The sequence below is a fragment of the Sparus aurata genome, chromosome 23 (genome assembly GCF_900880675.1).
Source record: "Sparus aurata chromosome 23, fSpaAur1.1, whole genome shotgun sequence".
NCBI classification, from domain to species: domain Eukaryota; kingdom Metazoa; phylum Chordata; class Actinopteri; order Spariformes; family Sparidae; genus Sparus; species Sparus aurata.
The window spans coordinates 17,126,892-17,147,324 of record NC_044209.1 but is presented as its reverse complement, the minus strand read 5'-3'; the positions used below and the strand labels follow the sequence as shown (position 1 = coordinate 17,147,324).

Here is a 20,433-nt window from a genome sequence, read left to right as displayed (position 1 = left end):
TTAAGCTTTTTTGGTAAGTAAGTAAAAGTATGAAATGTAAAAGTAGTCACTATCCTTCCAATACACTAAAGAAAAGCAAAATACGTGAGTGAGCAAATTGTTCAAACATGACATTTTATTTTCTCAGAGTAGTTTCTTCCATGTGACAGAAAAGTCTGGTTACACATGATGACACCCTTCCCGTAATTCAACAGAAAGCATACTGTAAATGAAAAATGTACTGTAGTAGACTGCGTCTCCAAGTCTTATCATTTGTGGTGCGCCGCTTAAGCAATATTTTTCTCCTACTCAACCACTTAAGACTCCTTAAACACTTAAAACACATGCTTTCATTTTTAGACTCAAAATATACATCCACACACGTACACGTTGAAAAACCACCTCGGCCACCGGGTGTATCCTCCATCCTCCCGTTTTAACGTCTCTACAGATCCGTTGCTGGAGGAAGAAACGGGGGGAAAGAGGAAAAAAAACGAAGAGCTGTGGAGGGTCAACACTAATGCCTCCACACACACTTCCTGCTCCAGGAGCTTATCTAGCAGGAATGTCTAAATGTTTAAACTGGAAACACAAGGTGCTCTGCCCTAGCTGTCACACTGATTCACGCACACATACACACAATTTGGCTGCTGTTAGAAATACTAATCACTGTGTGCGTGTGTGTGTGTGCGTGTGTGTGTCTCCGTGCCCAACTAAATACTTCCTCAAACGTCCCTAACACCTTACTTCAAATAAATTAGATAGCCTCCAATTAACCTCCCGAACACCCTTGTGCACCTAAGCCTTCAGCAGCTGTGAAAAATCAGCTCCGTGTTAAACAGTTTGAACCTGCAGAGATTAGAAGAAGCTCTGTGTTTGGACCTTTCAGCTCAGTGTAACGTTGGCACCGGCCTGCCCGGCACTCATGTCACCTCTTCAGCGCATAGTTGAACTGAGGGCACAGTCTGCCCTGGTAACCTTTCTTTGAGAGCATATTCTCTCCCTCTTTCTCTCTCATTCCTTCGCTCCTTCCAGCAGCAGCAGCGGGAGTGGAGACGGGGTGAAGCAGAATTCAATTATGTGAACCTGTAGTTAATTATTGCTGTCAATGATTTGTAAAGCTGTTTTTATAAAGTGTGGTATTCTGGCAACGTCTTTGGCCAACACAATGATCACTCTCTGTGTGTCGAAGTGTGTGTGTGTGCGCGCGTGTTTGTGTGTTTCCCAGTGAAATTATGCTGAGTGCCTGTGTCTGCAGCTAGTTAGTTAGGAGCCCGGGAAGGTGTGCTGCTTCTATGAGTTCCAATGTTTGCACATCTGCTGCTCTCCTGTCCTGCATCCACAGCGGCAAATAAAGAGCTTGACTGTATAGTTTTACATTTCTAATTTTATAGTTAGTAAAAAAAAAAAAAAGTTAACAAGTGGGGATGCAAATTTTAAGAAATGTCTTTAATTGATAGTCAGTTGCCTTAATAATTGTCAGTTAATCATTAATAATACATACATATATTAAACATTATTTCCATTAGAAAACCGTTTCAATTGCTGACATGATCTATGTTGAGAGTAGGCTACATGTGGAGATAACCCTAACCCAAACAGACACCAAGATACTTGACTGATAAACTAAATAACACTAAATAGTGACTACATTTTAACTATGGGGCTCCCTTCTGTCACTGTTTTACCAACAAATTCCAACCCATAATGATGCTACAGATGGCTGATGTTAATGAATGAAATAATGCCTAGAATGTCTTTTTATATATATTTTAAATAAAACAGTTGTATTTTACACAAAAACACTTTCTCATGCAAGTGTTTTATATTTTATCTTGACATATTTGATAAGCAAGTATTTGTAAGTCATAACAAGATACAAATAATAAATGTTCAATTGTGCACATATGTGACATTAATGTAGGCAAACTGGTAAAGCCAATCTAAATAATGGTAGTTGATTTTTTTTTTTTTTTTTAATGTATTCACAAAGACATGCGAAAAAACAAACATGAGATCATCATGGGTGTTACAGTTAAAATCAAGGTATTTTTTTACACATACATCATGGTATAGTATCATACTATTCAAGGAGCATACACGGTCCATTTTTCCAACTGAAGTCTTAAAACAAAAGTAAGTCTCTCCATACAGTAAATTTCTTGAAGGATCCCGCGCCACTGGTCCAATGTTGGAGGGTTTAGTTGCAACCATTTCTTAGTTATAGCTTTCCTACTACTTGCCAAAAGTATTTTCAGTAAGTATTTATCCTTCTGTAGGACTGTATTCGGTATTTTACCGAGATATAAAGTAACAAAAGTGAAGTCTAAATCCACCCCAATTACTCCATTTATCTCGGCAGCCACCTCTCTCTAGAATAACTGGATTTTCGGACAGGCCCAAAAAACATGAAAATGATTAGCCATAGAGGTTCCACATTGCCTCCAACAAAGGCCTCGGCTCTGTATGCCTGTTTGCAGTGCTGTTATTTTAGGAGTTATAAAAAATCTCACTACATTCTTCCAGCCGAACTCTCTTAGTGATCTTGAATTTGCAGTGGTTGCTTGTGTCTCACATATCTCCATCCAGATCTCTTCTGATATTTGTATTTCTGACTCCCTCTCCCATTTTCGTTTAATGGATAGCGTAGAATGATTTTTAGAGGCTTGTATACTTTCGTAGATTCTTGAGATCAACTTTTTATTGTCTTTCTTTTGCTATGCATCATGAAATATAGAAATCAAATTGAACTCCTTCTCCTCTTTGACCTGTAATTTTTTATTGGTAGTTGATTTTTAACATGAAATATAGATATATATACCTCTCCCTTTACACTGTACCCTATACCCCCACCCAACAGCAAAACATCACACACACACACACTCATGCCGTAGTCAACATAATCAAATCTGGTCTTTCAACCACTGAGCATGTTGATGACACAATGTCAAGTATCTTGTCATGTAAAATCAAAGCCAAGGCTGTCCCCGAAAACCACCTAACCCCCCACCTCCTCTGCCTCCTCCTCCTCTCCTTGTCCAGGATTGCATTTAGTCAACAATGTAATGCCATTCCCTTTGATAAATGCACTCATTGTGTAGCTGCCAGTCAAACAATACCCACCTTGTTGTGTCATCTTGGTATTTTAAAACACGCCAAGCCATTAACAAACTGACAGACCACTGTCAACAAACAGAGCCCAAGATGAAAGGACACAAGGAGAAATGATACCAAGAAATGAGGAATGATGTTGGGGGGTAGGGGGTTAGAGGGGCGGGCGGCGTGTGTGTGTTTCGCGTTGGACAGAGATGAAGGTGATTGGGCGTAAGGTGCGGTTGGTTTAGTCTGGCTTCGCTCCACACCTCAAATCTTTGATGATTCTACCTCAAAGACAGCGAGCAGACACAGAGGCTGGTTCATCTTTAACCACGGGAGGAGCGAACAGGCCAACGGGAGTAAGGGGAGGTTTCTAGATGAAACATTTGCTCCAGCCCCCCCAAGTCGATAGGAAGGACACGGACCGATGCAGATAAGGAAGAATGCGAGCAGAAAAAAAAGATGTGCACTGACAAAATGAATGATAACGCACAATTTTAGATTCATTTTCTTTCCCAGTGTTGGTGACAACTCCGGCCCACCCAGCCCTTCTCACAGCCGTGGAATAAATCAGACCTGCTGTGTAATTTAAAGTTATGTATGCATGGTAAGCCTTTAAGCTCAGCAAGTCTGTCTGACAAGCTCTATGGGGGCTATGAAATCAAGACAACAATCTCTGTGGAAGGTGGAATGTAAGTGTGTGTGTGTTTGTGACATTGTGTTAGAAGTAGAGTATACATATGTGAGCGTTTGTATTTACTTGCTTAATGAGCATGAAGCCTCGTCTCTGCAGAGACAGCAGCGAAACGTAAGTGGCAGAACTAAAGACAGACTGCATACTCCACACACACACACACACACACACACACACACACACACACACACACACACACACACACACACAAATCATTTATCCAGGAGGGAGGCGATGCAGGCTAGAATTCCTTTAATCAAGTTGTTTACGATTTTGAGTTTGACGTTGGCTCACTTGGGAACATTTTCTCCCCTTTTAAGACAAAATGTGAAATTATATGAAATTAGAGGCAGCAGCGGCACTCAGGCACTTATGCACTAAAGACACCCCAAGCCTCAATATATCATTTCCATATGCAGAGGCAGACACGGGGCGGACAAGATTGTCTCTCCACACTCTCTCTGTTTCTCTTCATGTTCCCGCTCTCTCTTTGCTGAGTGGTTCAGTGTAACAAAAGAGGGGAAAAAAGGCAGAAATGCAGTTTGGGGAAGGGGGTCCTCTGGGTCGGGACTTGTCAGGAAGCACCTGATGTTCGTGGCAGAGGCAGTCAGGGGAAAGTCCCCCTGCCTTGTGAGTGGGGTGGGCCACACACACAGACACACACATACGATGAACATTACCAAGCAAGTCGTACACACCTCCATCAGTCTGACCCTGTGAACTTTGTGCAGTGTATTTCAACACAATTAATCATAGATTATCCTGAAGTGAAGATTACATTTTCCATATTATGTAATCTCAGATATTCAACAGTGTTAACTTTTGAGCCCTGAAGACCAGTTGCGGCATATAAACTGCTTGTGCACCTGAATGAGCAGCTATGCGGGAGAAATATAGTCCGGTAAAATGAAAAGTTCCTGTGAAAAATAAAGAAGCATCCTGTATTTAGTAAAACATCACAAAACATGCAATAAATCTTTTGTATTACAGTGTGAAACTATCACTCTGTCATTGAACAATGCTCTCAGCTCAACTCTCTGACAACAAACAAGTACCGTTTTTTTAAGAAGCAAAATCCCCAAAGTAGTAATTACTTGAATTTGTATAGTTTATAGCCACTGTACAGTAAGACCTTTGTTGATATTACTTTACAATGTTTTTACTAAAGGTCAAAAGAGGGGGAAAAATGCAATAATTCAGTTTTGTTTATTGAAACCAAGACATTTTGAGCTCAGTGTTTTTGTAAAAAATTCTAATTTTTTTTTTCCTTAAAGATTATGTGACATTTCTGCATTAAAATGTCAAAAAAGCAACTACACCTTTGTTATCTATTTTGTTGAGTTGTGCACTTTTTTTATCCGTAATATTTACAATATTACTGATATTTATTAGTTGAATGATTGATTTAAAGAGGACTGTTAGGCCTTGACAGAGGTCTGTGCACTACTGAGTTCCATTCTAATTTGGGAGTGTGTCCCTAATGGTAAATATCTCTCCTTTGTTTTGTCTTGCAGGGCAGCACACTGAGGAAGAGAAAGATGTACGAAGAATTCCTAAGCAAAGTCTCCATCCTTGGTAAGTCTGTGTATCGACATGAAACATATTATGAAGGTGTTGGAGGACATTCCTCTGTGTCAGTTGTTTATTTATGCCTTTATGAATGCAGCATAGTGTACAGTGTGTTTGCACGTGAATGCCGCGTTACTCTTTCTTTTTAAACACCAGGTCAGAGAGTCCAGAGTGCAGGCCGCTAAATCTGCCGAGTGCAACATATACTGTAGATTAGCCCACATAAACACAGGCGCACGTTGTCACACAAGGCCCACAGCTGAGTAAGGTCTGTGTGTGTAGTCCTAATCTTCTTGCACTGTTCATACTAAAGCCAGTCACACTCTGCAATGTCTCTGTGTGGACAATAAAAGAATGGAGAGTTAGGCTAAGTCTCTCTTTCCCTACTGGAATTTGGGTAACGCTAGTCTACACAGGCTATTGAGTTTGGAGGAACGGCAAATGAGATTCATTCAGACTTTCAAAACAAGCTGCAATTGGAACTGACATCTCGTCCCCTTCCACTTGATCGTGTGTGTGTGGTGTATAGAGTGAGGCCATGCCCCCTGTACAGAGTTATTAGCTGGCTGAGTAAACACATACACTCAATTCAGGTCTTAGGAGAAATGTCCCTGCGAGATCCACTCTCCTTTCATTCACCTCCTTTCTTCTGCATCTCCCTTTTTGACGGCCTTGTCGAGGCCTGCATTCAAACGCCCGCCTCCCTCCTCAAAGTGCTTTTCCTCTCCTCATTCCTCTTTCTGTCGCTTCGCTTCTCCGCTCTTTGAATTGGAGGAGGGGTAGGAGGCGGGACTGTTAGACTTGTTTGTCTTTGATTTTCGAGATAGCCACGAAATTGGGTACAAGCCCTTGATGTCGAGGAGTGAAGGGGGACAAAAAACAACATGTTCTTTGTCGCAGGCCTCAACATCCCAATGGCCGAGCCATGTTGAGCGTACTGTGTATGTGTGTAGCAAGGTGATCCAAGTGGGCGCAGGCTCTGCGAAGCGTGAAATGTAGGTTCTTTAGTCAGCACATTTGTGTATCGTGTTACGTGCCGAGCTGTTATGGATCACTACTATAGTGCCCGGTGCCTTTAGCTCGCAGCCAGACAGAGGACATCCATCTGGGGCCGGCAGACACCCCGGCCCCACCAGAGGGGACACTGGACACCTCCAACCGACCAGACTTCACCTTAGTTAATCCTAAATACATACACATTTATACACACACGCACACACACACAGATAGACACTCATTGGGATCAGTTACTGAGCACATCAGGAGACAAAAGTCCCAGACAAAAGAGATTCTGTTGTAGTTTTACGCCTCTAACTCACGTCTTAGTCAAATCACAACACTGAATCACCCTTTTATCTAGACAAAGCTAAAGTGAGGAGTGTTTACACTGAAGATAACATTCCGTCCCATAGCAGATGTATAGATTGTTAAGATTAGGCAACAATAATATGATTTGTCAAAGAAGGATGAGCTCATTTGGCAAATGTTTTCAAGAGGAGGCATTTCGAAGGTATGAGTGGGTCCTCTTTCTATGAATATCAATAGTTCTGACTTGCCCAAAACTCCTTTGGTTGGAACATTTTTCCCAGTGAGGATGTGTGACCGTCTGTGTTTTTGGTTTCTGTGTGAATACCAACAGCTTCTAGAAATATCCCGGGCTAACCACGCCACTGTGCGTGTGGTTGGACAGTCGGAAAGACAGCTGTCGCCACTGGTTCTCTGGATCGACGAAAAATGTAAAAAAGATGGATCCCTTCACAGGTTTTGGCAGGAATCTTGTACAATGTCACGGGTGTAGGGAATTTTAAGATTTACTTTGAAAGAGATCTATAATTCAGGGTTTCATGGTCACTATCATTGAATCAAGATTCAAAAAGATTTATTTGTCACATGCAAAATTGTACATTCACAACAGGAGTGAAATGAGACTGCAACAACTCAACTGTGCACATAGCAAATGTAACAGAAAAGAGACTACATACAAGTAAAGTAATGAAATATAATATCAGATATAAAACTTATACTTCACTATTTTTGGAATGTTTTTGCCCATGTTTTTTTGTTTCTAAGTGTCTAATTGGAGCAACAGTTTTTGAAATTAAAACCAGTATTGAGTGATATCGCCACTGGGCTGTGATGTTAGTCCTACGAAAATACGTCAACTTGATGTGCTTGTTTTTACCATTGACAGGCTCAAATAGTTATTATAAGTGTCCGACAACAAATTGGAATGGTTCCCTACAGAGATAGAGCTTTTTGTTTTGAAACAATACAATCCTTTTTGTCAAACCAGCAACAACCACTATATCTATTGCCAAAGCCGCCAGACTCCATTTGCAGAAACAGTCATTTTGTCATCGTAAAACACACTTCATTTAAACCAGACTGAAACGAAATAAAATTCACTAAAACTGCTTCGGATGAAATTGTTAACTAAATAAATGTAATGTAACAATACGGCAGCAAGCTAGATATCTTTACCAATTTATCCCAAGGGAGCATCTCTCTCAAGGATACTTGGGATAAAACTTTAGAGCTTTTTTTTATTCTATGGTTAGACCTGAATTAACCTCAAAGAGGACAGCTCTCTGTCACCAAAACCCAGAATCAGGAGAACTGAAGTCTTACAGATTTAGGGGTTAGTGTCAAGGTGTTTTGGCTCCACAAGGCTCCATGTAGAGGAGGAAGGAGGCCGGGGGGATCTGAGAGGTAATGGTCCCTGATGAATGACTGGATTAGCGAGAGGGAGGAATTATCGTTCCACCAGCTTACTGGACTTGAGCAAGAGGCATCCTGTCAGGCCACGAAACGCACACAAACACGTGCATGATTGTGCATCTACTCTTACATTCATCAGTATAAATAACTCCAGGGCTGCCCTAAATCAAAGAGTTTCCCCCGGAGACTTGTGGTTGTTAGATCAAGCCATCAGTCGACTAGTTGCTGCACCGTTGTAAATACTATAAGGAACGTTTAACTGGTCAAATGAATACTGATGCCTCTATATTGTCAACAGACGCAAACAAGATTGTCAGCAAGAAGGCCGGTTATTCTTAATACCTCTCTGGGTGGCATAAGTCATGAAAAATAAATGTAGGGCTCTAACAGCCTGAGGAAAGAAGCTGCTCTGGTAGTCTGGTGGTACAGGACTAACTAAAAAGTCTTTAGACGGTTTATTAGACTATTTGTTAGCCGCACTATATGACACATTGCTCTCACTGATCCGTATGCATTGTCCGATCACAGAGTCTCTGGATAAATGGGAACGTTTGACGGTGGCCGACGCTCTGGAGCCCGTCCAGTTTGAGGATGGAGAGAAGATAGTGGTGCAAGGAGAACCTGGCGACGACTTCTTCATTATAACAGAGGTAAGATCTGTGTGAGGGCTGTGTGTGTGTGTGTGTGTGTGTGTGTGTGTGTGTGTGTGTGTGTGTGTGTGTGTGTGTGTGTGTGTGTGTGTGTGAGAGAATCTTTGTCCCATGTCACAAATAAGACAGGATGTGTGTCACATTTCCTGTGAGCTGTACGCGCTGACATTTGGGATCCAGTGTATGTGTCATCAGGTGGGCACCCAGACTGGTGATGTACATGTCATCATGCAGAGACGTTGGTGGGCTCTTTGCTCGAGGTCGGAACTGATCCCAGTTTATTGCCACCGGCAGATGGACTACCCGGCTGAGTTTCCTTCCCACTCCCTCACACTGCAGGCTTTGTGGAGCTGGGGCCCCTGGTGCAGCTTCATGAAGGGCCCCCTGCCTGTCATCCTAACACACTTTTGATTAACTCCATACTTACGCAGCTTTCACCAGGGTCAAGTCAAGAGAGCTCCGTTGAGAGGGGGGGTTTTGTCCTTGCCTTTCCCTTCTCATTCTCAGGCTTAGTTTAAAGTTAGTCTCTCTGTCAGTAGCTCTGTCTATCTAATTTGAGCGCATTGGTTACAGTGCAGGGTGTGGTCAGAGGGGGATTTTATCATAAGTGCAGAGTGATGAATCGCTACTTATCCCTCTTTTGGCTTGCTCTCCTTCTCTCTTTCCACCTGTGCCCCTCCAGCAGCATCCGTTTCATCCATTCTCCCACTTTTCAACTCATATCTCTCTTCAGTGATGTACATTCAAGTTTCTAAGTATCTGGACAGCGTTTTAGTGCTAATCCAACACAGTTTAAATGATGCTATTATTGTGAGGTTAAAGTTCTGACTTTCAGCTCGGCGTTTGGTGAACATTACAGCAGGTGTGGGGCCAATATTCCATACATCCTGTCATAGTCCTGTCATTTTTGTCTCACTTTATTACTGTTTTTTGAGTTTCTGGGGGGGTTTTGTGGTGGTACTCAGTTACCACAGTTCTGTTTCCCTCCTGTGTTCCTGTGCTCCTCCCCTGTCTGCTTTCCCTCTCCCCCCTTATCAGCTGCTTCCTTGCTCTCTTAGTTCCTCCGCTCATTCTCCTCCCCTGTGTTTCTCTGCCTCTCTCCACCTGCACCTCATCCCCTTGTTAATTCAGTTTTGTGGTGTCCTCTGTTGAGTTTCCCTGTTCCTGTTCTGTTTACCTGTCCCTGTGATTCATTGTGCTCTCAATGTCACAAACCCAGTGGACCGACTCAGTAACAGTGAATTCATCATTTATGTACGTTATGCAAACTATAGCCACCATGTATTTACCCCTGAGGAACTACTAAAGTATTTTAAAGTGAACTGAATTAAAAAAAGCTACAAGTCATTGCAGAATTCAGCTTTTCTGTTAGTTTTTTATTTCTTCTTTCAAAAACATTACATTGTCCTGACTTAAAGCTGAAAGTTCAGAGCCCATTGGTTCATATAAACTATGTTAAAATAAGCCAAACGACAAAATGTGCATTTCTGTCCAAATATTTATAGACTGTACGGTGTAGGTCCCACGTTAGCCTCACATTATCCCGCCAGTGTTGGTCAAACTTGAAGCCTCCAATTGGAGCCTCCTGGAGCTGCAGAAATCCTTTAAAAGCCAGTTTGACTCTGCAGAACATGAACCCAAGTTGACTTTAAGACACAAACATAGCAGTTACTGTAGCAATGCATGACTCATCAATCTGAGACTTGTACACCCCAGAGAGGAGAAAAGTCGAAATATGCAGAGGAATCCGGGAGATTATGGGAGGGAGGGACAGAGCAAGAAGAGAGGGAGGAAGAGAGACGTGGATGGAGGTCCATGTGTCATCTTTTTGAACTTACGTTTTTCCCCCTTTTACATCCTTTCTGCTTCATCACCTGGCAGTAGCATTTGTATCTTTCATTAATCCCTTTCTCCTCCTCTCTCTCAGTCCCTCCCTCCTCTGCCTCTCTCACTCCGTCTCTCGTGCAGCAGGGCCTGACTTTCCCAGAGCAGGGTGGACTGTGGTGGAATGTGTGTTGCCGACTTTCACATGGGGTCAGGAGACCCAGCCTCCCGGGAGAGAGAGAGAGAGAGAGAAAGAGAGAGAGAGAGAGAAGGAGAAGGATGAGTCAAAGAGGGCAGGGAGGGACACATAAGGAGGCTGATTCGAAAAGGACCACAAGTGAAATCAGTCTCGCCACGATCATCAATCCATCACCATCATTTTTTTTTTCTTCTTGTGCACACCTTTGTTGTGAAAACTCTCCCATTTGTCTCCTCTCCACTCCCCCACCTCCCATCTCTTCTCACTCTTTTGTTGTTTTTGCGGTTTTGGCGCATCAGCCGAAGACAAACCTCACAATCACTGATTAAATGCTGCTGATTGGCGGATTAACAAAAGAGGGGTATAGAGGCATCACTTTCGTCGCCTGCGGGGAGGAATAGAGCCCGAATCAAAAGTGACATGTTTACATTTTATTTCTCACACTGTACAATCAAGCCACACCTTCCTTCGCATCTCCTCCTTCCTCACCGTTTTTCAATTTCCTCCCTCTTCAGGGGTTTTGCCCCACGCTCACTCAGCGCACTCTTTCTCCCACATGCTCATACACTCACCCTCAGCACCCTGTTATCTGCGGTCTCACCACTGCCACCTAAAATGGGGCGTATGAAAAGGAGGAGGAGGAGGAGAGGCAGATGTCAGTGAAAGTTTTGAATCATCATGTTGACAAGAAACAAGCATCTTGGTTCCGCTGCTTCTTGCTATAGTAAGATGCTTTTGTTTTTATTTTTCTTTACTTGTAATTGTTTAGCAGAGGCAGGAGGAAGTTTTGTTTTTTTTCCTGGAAGTCCAAGGTAAATCCCCTGACACACTTTGATGTCTTTAGGCACTGTGATGTCAATGCTACATTACAGCAAAACTCAACATCACAAAAGTCTGAAGTGAGCGATGTCAGATTAGATATACATTAATTACAGACAGAGAGACGAATTCTTGCCTTGTTCACAGATTAAATCAATGATATCAGTTTCTTATATAAGTAAGTGATAAACACACTGCATTTCACAAATTCTGAAAAACGTGAATGAATCAGTGTTTTGTAGAACTTTTGTTGAAATCTAAACAAAAAAATTACTTAAATATATAGCAATAGCAGTTTTGACATTATGTATTGTGTTGCAGAGATATCTGTTGATATGAGCCTTTTTTTTTGCTTTTGTAGTCAAGTCCGTCAGATCAAGTGAGGTTTGCTCGTCCTTTTTGCTAATTCACTTGCTCTTAACTCTCCATCATCAATCTAAACAACAGATCAATGTGTTATCTCATATTTGTCCTCTGACCCCACACTAAAGTAATCACACTAAGGGGATGTAAAGGGTCCCTGTGGGTAACACAGATGAGAAATCCTCTGTGGGTTGTCTGCAGGATATTACCTTTATGTGTGTGTTGAAATGCAATTTAGCTGATGGAGTTTAAGACTGCTTTTATAGACTGACGATCAATGCAGTTAATGAATGAAGAGTACAAGCGTACAGTCACAAGGACAAAAGGTAAATATTAACGCATCTTAATTGAGTGAAACCATTTTTCCCCATTCCTCTCTGAGAAGCAGCCCTCGGGCCATCGCATGTTCTCAAGAGTGTTCTCTGGTGTTTGAATGAGAAGGTGCAGACTCTGCTGGGTGGCCTCGTGAACAGGCTACTCAGGATATCACCTTTCTGCCTCCATCTCTGCTCGTGCCCCCCACCCCCAAACTCTCTCTCTTTGTGCCTGCTGTTGATCCAACGGGTGACGCTTCCTACATGCAGGACGCTGCATTTTGACATGTCACCACGAGCCGGCCCGCTTCACCCTGTGTGTGGCATGTGTGTTTAGGTAGGAGTGGGAGCAGTTTGATTGAGGACTGTACAGAGTGTTATCTGAGGCACACTTCTTCTTTTCATGGCACCCTCCCCCCCACCCCCCCGCTTGTTTACTCCAGACTTGTTTACAGTTCATTTCATTCATACTTTCTCTTTGTTTTCCCTTTCTTTTGTCGTCGCCTGTGTCGGGGCAGCCTGGTGAGGAGGAGCTCCAGTGTTTATAAAAGAAATATCTGTGGAGCAGAGCGCAGCCCCTGGGGTGGTACAGTCTGCGATGGTTATCTGGACCACACTGTGTGGCCTGCTCACGAATGAACTACTGTACTCGACGGTGCTGCACTGTCTCACTTTCTTTGTTTGGACATGAACGGAAAGGAGAGGAATCAACTGGTTGTAAACACAGCGAGCCTCGATGCCCCTCATTCTCTTCCCCATTCACATCCCTCTCTGTTTTATACCACGTTTGTTTGCACTCAGACCGCTCGTTGGGTGCGGTGTAATGAAGTTCAGCAAAAGTGGTCGCTGCAGTGTTTACACTTAGGATTGAACATGGGAGACGGGGCAGATGGAGAGGTAATATTTTATGGGATTTCCTTTCTTCCTTGGTCACGTTAGTGTCCTATCTTTGTAACTGTGTTACCATCATCTGCTACTTCGTACTATCCCTGATACTTCGAACAGGAGTGGGGACACCCAATTCCTTGGCATTAACGTTAACAAGGGGTGTATTGGGATTTGGCCTAAGTGAAGAAATCATATCTTACATGAAGCAAGCTTCGGCTTCACAGGAGAGACAAACAACATCTGATATGTGTGGGCTAGAGACTGAGCACCACATGCATTTTGTCTCAATGTGCTCATCTCCTAATAAACATGGACATATGTTCACTATTGACAGTTTTCCAGGAATTTTAATTAAGATTTTTTATTTTTTTTTACCACATTTAGACAGACACCTGACCTGTGAAATTAGGAGTAGTAGAATGTTTTATGTACCCTATTGGATAGTCGGCAGTAGAGAGAAGACAGGAAGTGAGGGCAGAAAGAGTGATGAGGGATGTTGCAGCACATAGTTGGTAACTTAACCCCTAGCCTGCCAAGGCACTTTAAGAAGAGTAGAATTTTGAATGGGAGGGATAGAGATGAATGTCTTTGAATCAGTCTGATGGTGGTAAAAGCATTGTCAATTTCCTATTTGTCCTCCAGATGAATGCATGTGTATCTGTGTTCAGATTGTTGCTTAAATGCTATAGTGAATGTCATGAAAAGCCTCACTGGTCAGCCTAGCAGCATCTGAATCAACCACAAACGCAAACTGTGAAACACCAGTCTTTTCCCTGCTGCTGCTGCTGCTGCTGCTGCTGCTTATAATAAGTTAGGCAGCAGCATTAGGACCCAGAGACCCAGGAAGCTACCTGCAGGCCACTCCAGTCTTCAACTTCTGGCTCAGGGCTGTTCAGATAAATGTCCTCAGTGATCAGTTCAGCTACTCAGACTGACTAATCTCTTATCAGCTGGCCCAATCAGATGAATTTCATGCAGTTGAGAAGTGATTAGGATTTTGGCCACCAACTTCATCAACTGTCCAGTTGGTCAAATCAATTTAAAACCTCCTGAAACCACACACAAATACAAACTTTGTGAGTAAACACTAACTTAATTGAATACTTTGCAAATAAAAAATAAAATACTCCATGTCATTAGAAAGCTTTTATTTGTGCCAGAAACTTCCACAGGTCAGAATCAAAAGTAGAAATTGATACTCTTCCAACAATGGTATAGTCATCAGTGCTGAAAAAAAAAAAGCCTCAATCAATCTCGAATCGTCGAGATATAATATGTTGGAATTCAGCATTCAAATGCCAAAAATGTACCAAACCTTTGTGTAATAACATTATCCCAAATATTTCCACCAATGTTCGAACCCAGAGAAAGAAGTAATTTTATTAATTCAAGGTAACAGCACATTTTATGTGGTTTCCTGTTGCTACTATCGTCGAAAGTAAAACATTATTGGGCTAACGTTAGCGAGCAACCGCACACGATGAGGGTGTGTGTGCCTCTCTGTGAATTCAGTGGTTTACTCACTACAGACTCCGATTCGCCTTCATCTTTTCCCCGTTTTCCCCCTACGTTTCCCCTCCAGCTCCAGTTGACAGTCAACATTACAGAACATAAACACCCCAAAAACAGAGCACTGCAGATCGCTGCTGCAGTCAGGTTGATAAACAGGAGTGAAGACAAAACCACTTTTTAGTCCCGAAAGTTAAAATGTAACCTCTGAGCTCTCCTCCTGCCGGTTAAGAGCAGAATCCAAAGTACCTCCAGGTGTTTATTCCATTATTCCATATTGCTTAAAGCCACTGGAGAGTCTGGGTCAGAGCCAGACTCTCCAGTGGCTTTAAGCAGCTGAACAGCAGCTCTTGCCCCCCACTCTGCTGCTGGCCCTCCACACAACACTCCATAATACATCTTGTTTTGATAGAAAGCTCCCTTGCGGTGAAAGTTATAGGTTGTGCATTTAAAATCGAAAGACAAATCGAATTGTGACACTTCTATTATCTTGTGGCAAGTGTGACTTTAAGGGAACAGATCGAATTCAGCCATGGTCAGCCGCAGTAACAATGCCCTCTTTTCAACTGGGCAAGAATTACTTGGAGTTCGTCCCTTACAAACATACATATGCTCAGTTATTTGAGCGGTGTCCCCCACTTCTCCACGGTTCATTTCAAGCCACAAACTCAACACAACAAGTCACACATGAATCTTTCTCACTGAAATACAGTCTCGCCTCTGTGTGCCTATAGTAAAGAGCTGGCAGTTTTTGGGGTTCTCATTAAATCTCATTAGATTCATATTTAGCATTATTAGCATGGTCAGCAGAAGGAGCAAAGGCGGATTAGAGACATTGAGAGAGCGCTGGAACAGTCAGAACTGTTTTACAAACTCAGTCCAAGACACGCTGGGAAGTTCCCCGCAAGATTTTTTACCAGCTCTCAATTTCGGCCGAACACATGTAAATGTCTTGGTATTAATAACGCATTTACCAACATATATGCTCCATCACATGCAAACAGCCGAGCTTTGGAGAACCGAAGTGGCTCAAATGTGAAGATAAATATTCTAAAATGTCCTCATTCACACACAAACGGTGTCAACAGCTGCAAAATACAACATGCAGTGTTATCATCTGTTGGGCAGAGGGAACGGAAATCAGATTTCCTCCGTTATACTTTTTCAGTGACTCACACACAACAACAAGCAGCGGGTGCTGGTAATTTGCGTAGTGTGTTTGGTCGGAGAGTCCAGTCGCTCCGTCCAGCAGATATCAGCTGTTGATTTTCTCACTGTATGTGTGTATGTGCGTTTGCGTGTGAGCTTTCAGACATCCATCTGTGTCTGTGTTCCCTCTTCTTGTTTCGCTGGCTGTGTGTGTGTTTTGGTGTGTGTGTGTGTGTGTGTGTGTGTGTGTGTGTGTGTGTGTGTGTTTGCAAATGCACAATAGGATGATGTGGGTTAGCAACATCCAAAGTGTTGGCGCGTGCACATGAAAGTGTGTTAGAGTTTTGGGGATCATTTCGGGACACTTTACTGGAGCTGGAAATCTTGGACAGTACGGTTGTTTCCATTTTGTGTGTGAATGCTGATGGAGGGGATTATGTGACTGAGACACTGAGAAATTAGTTCAGACTCTAACGGGCTTAGATGTTTGTATTTATTACACCCCAGAGATAATAAAGCAGAACAAATCAGAATTTGAATCACATACCTCGTCGGAATAACTGAGTACGTGTCGTTTTGTGTTTCTGATCATCCCACAGAGCAGGTGTCGGTCCCACAGAAAAAGTGGGCTTAAATCCTGTGCACCTGTGTTCTTATGAAGCAAAGGAATTTCTTCTCGACTTAATCCTCCTGACGGTTTTCAGCCCCTTTGCTAAATAACTCCTCCTTTTTCTCTCCCTTTCCCTTCTTCTCCAACCCCCCCCCTTTAATTTCTCTCCCTCTCATCCTGTTCTCTTTCTCTTGTCTCTGTCTTTTCTTTCTTCCCTCCTTTTTCTTTTCTGTCTCCAGGGAATAGCCTCTGTTCTGCAGCGCAGGTCTGACAATGAGGAGTATGTGGAGGTTGGACGCCTTGGACCCTCTGACTACTTTGGTGAGTGACTCTTCGCTGACGACGCCGTTTCCATTTCCAATTTGGTCCCCCTCACAGAAAGCTACTGGTCACAAAAATAACTAGTTTCATATTCAGAATTTGAAATATAAGTCGTGCAAGGAGAAACACAAAAATGGCAACTGTGGCGAGGTCAAAAGCTGGTTTAATTATGGTGACGCCTGGATATTTTATTTTAATGTTGCGCTATTTTTAATTTCTTTCCAGTGAATTTAAACTATTTTGCAATTGTTTTTTTTGCTAGAAAAAAAATCTAGATTCTGATGTAAATTATATTTTATATAAATTAAAATGTATGCTGTAAATGTATGTGATCATCACGTAATGTTTCCACCAACAAAAGCCAAAATAAAAAAGTAACAATAAAGCATACAAAAAAAGCTACATTTGGACCGCAACTAATGATTATTATCATTTTCAGTTAATCTGCAGATTCATTTAATGGTTCAGTGGTCAATCAAAGATTAAAGGTGCACTTTTTAGTTTTAGAACAATTATGTCAAACCCATAGAGGCAATGTATTGAATTTTAAGGTAATAATACTAACTCAGAAATTGTGTGTCTTTTCATAACTGAATAAAAAAGCTGTTCTCAGAGGAAAATAGCTAGTCAAATAGTTTGAAGCTAGAAACATGGTAGGGTCCGCCACATATAAACAAAGCAAAAAAGTATGAAACCGTTTTGCCCTTTAAGGTCAATTTGTTTATTTATTTTTAACAATCAAGAAAATCAATCAGTGAGGATTTTCTCTTCTGATTAGAGTTTCTTCGCTAATACTACAAAGTGCACATTTAAAAAGTCAATATGCCAGTGTGAGAAAATAGCTAGAAATGCACATCACTAGTACCCAGAGGCCAAGGTGTCGTCATTTCAAGATATCAAGAAATTAGCAAGGGAGCATTTTTGCTGTAATTGGACAAATGCAGTAGTGTAAGCACGGGGCTGTGACGAGCACTCACGACATCCTCTGTGCTACAAACTGCTCAACACTTGTTCGTCAAGTTGATTTTTGAGATGTAAAAGACGGAAAAGCATAACAGTCTTCATAAGATTTTTAAAAAGTCTTAACCTTGAAAACAATTGGAATAAAAGTAAACTGTGATCAGATGAACTGCTTCAGCTTTTTGCCTTTTTCCTCCAGTGTGTAGAGTTTCTTTTGGCAGATGTTGCTTTTTGTCAACCTCTTCTTGCTGTTTTGAGTCTGTTAGTTGTTAGTTCCTGTGCACCGAAAACAGATTCAGCGGATGGAAGAAAGGGAAACAAGATGCAGAAGGTTCAATTCTACAAAAGAGACATTACTGCTGCCGTTTAATTCATTTTCAAGCACTTACACAAAATTCTCCGTCATCCATAAATCACATATATTTTTCAAAGATACTCAGTCTAAGCACATTTGGAACATTCAATGATCTCCCAGCTGATTGTCCTCTCCTCCTCCTCCTCCAGGTGAAATCGCCCTGCTGTTGAACCGCCCCAGGGCAGCCACCGTAGTCGCTCGCGGCCCGCTCAAGTGTGTGAAGCTGGACCGACCCCGCTTCGAGCGAGTGCTGGGGCCGTGCTCAGAGATCCTCAAGAGGAACATCCAGAGATACAACAGCTTCATCTCCCTCACCGTGTGACGAACCGGCCCCTCTAGGCACCACCAGCAGGGGTGGGCAGCATCAGCATCAGAGTTTTGGTCCGTGGGTGGGAAGAGGTGAGGATGCGAGGATACAGGACACGGGTTTTACATCCACATTGACAGGCCGCTCATTTGCTGCCTTTTCTTAGTTTTCTTTTCTTTTTTTTTTCCTTTTTGTGCATTTCTTACTTTTCTTTGATCTTGTGCACTTTGACTTGACCTGTGCTGTCACGTAGCTTTATGTCAAAAACAACATGCAGGGGTGTAAAAATGGGAGCGAGGAACGAGATCACTCAACTGTACATGAATCATGTATGCAAGTGTGTCAGCCGTGTGTGATGCATGCTTCTAGACTGACAAAGAACGGCGTTTGCACTTTCCTGAAATTACGAAGGTTACGGATGAATTCAGGAGATAAGAAGGAAGTAAAGTCCTTAAGTTTACGTACAGCAGGGGGAAGCGGGAACATGTTTCTTTGCTCGCTGGCTGGGGTTTGCCTTTTTTGTCACTACTTGTGGGCGTGCGTGGTGCCACTTCTAGGTCAAATCCGACCCGCACTGCACAGACCTCTGTTCCCTAAAGCGTAGATTTAGAGGTATGAAGAAAAAAAACAATTCTTGGCTGTTTCGTTCATTTTGAGTGCTTCTTAAATGTGCTTTTTACTGCTGTTATCAGTTAGGGGATTGTTACAGGTAGCGATATGTTGAGTTATGATTTTATGTGACGTGTGTCAGCCAAAATCAAGCGACAAGCTGCTTTTTTTTTTTTTTTTTCTGAAGAAATTCGCGCAGCAGTTCAGTGTGATCTGTGAGCCGCGGTACTCCAAAGGCACAGTTGTTTTATCAGTCTACGTAGTTCTGAAGCACACGATCTGAAACAAGTCTTTTCGTCACCTGACACTGTGGCCATATTTGTTTTTTATTTTGTTTTGTTTTTGTCTTCCACTTCGGAAACTAAATCCAAAATCGTAAACACTGAGTAAACGGAACCTGACCATAGTAACATGGAATATATCGCGTGACCTTACTCCCTGACTACTCTTAAGAAACAACTTTTTAAAGATAATATTTATTGATATAAGAGCCTGAAATTTTTGCCTGACACAGCCAATATTTATCCTGTACTTGGCAGGTGGCAGGTTGTAATTTCATTCCCTGCTGAAACACACTGACATGAAATGAAACACACACCCATACTGTAAATGCTTACACCGTCTCAGGACACACACACACACACACACACACACACACACGTCTTACCTGATGCTTTTTTAACCTCATTTTTGTTCAATGTGAAATTGCTAGATGAAAGCTTTTTGCACCACCTTTAGAGTTTGTACCGTTGGGTCAATACAGATGTTTGATTTAGCTGTTTTTAAAGACATGACTTATGTGTTATAAATATATAAAAGAGAAGAGGTAGAAAAATATACTTGTGTTGCTTTCCTTTCATCTACTGTAATTTGTCAAAGTTGCACAACCGACCCAGCGGCTGATGTTGTACAAAACAGGACCTTAAGAAAAGAATCTTTCTGTATTCTCTCTCTCTCTGTATCTTCTTTCTTTCAACTATCAAACCATCTTGAGCAAATAAAGATAAGCTTCTGAAATCCGCTTGATTGGAGTCGTTATTTTCTCGTGATCAACCCCGTGTGAGAACGTGACTCTTTTTCACATTTTTCCCCCTTCCTTTATCCCGACTTCTGGCATCCTCTCCTCCTCTCCTGGCTGGACTTCTTCATCCCGTGCCCTCGTCCCACCTCCCCTAACTGTTATGTCTCCATCAATCTCCCCTTCTCTAAACTGTCCGCTCCACTCGCACTTTTTAAATTTCTTACTCCAGGTTACTGGCTCTCCCTCCACTCTCCTGTGCCCTCCATCCTTCTCGCGTTAAGCCGACTGTCAGTCATCCGTCAGTGTGAGCTGTCAGAAACCCTCGGAGCTCCTCCCAGCCACTTTTACATCGCAGTGGACTAAAGCCTCGGCAGCTTTGACACATTCCTCTTCATCTTAGTGCCCACTAAATCAACTGAGGAATGTGCCCCCAACTCGCCAACATTGACTTTAGTACCACCCCCCCTTCCCATGCATTC

General features: G+C 42.4%; 1 protein-coding gene across 4 annotated transcripts in view; it reads left to right on the top strand.

The window, feature by feature from the left end:
* prkar1b (protein kinase, cAMP-dependent, regulatory, type I, beta) overlaps positions 1–19,950 on the top strand; it is a 70,340-nt gene extending 50,390 nt beyond the window's left edge. For all 4 annotated transcript variants that reach the window (XM_030407211.1, XM_030407208.1, XM_030407210.1 and 1 more), the window contains 4 exons: positions 5,284–5,344; positions 8,585–8,706; positions 16,621–16,702; positions 18,167–19,950. In XM_030407211.1, coding sequence (XP_030263071.1) covers positions 5,284–5,344; positions 8,585–8,706; positions 16,621–16,702; positions 18,167–18,339 — 438 coding nt within the window. In that variant the 3' untranslated portion in view covers positions 18,340–19,950. The remainder of the gene's footprint in view (positions 1–5,283; positions 5,345–8,584; positions 8,707–16,620; positions 16,703–18,166) is intronic.
* The last annotated feature ends 483 nt before the right edge of the window (positions 19,951–20,433 follow it).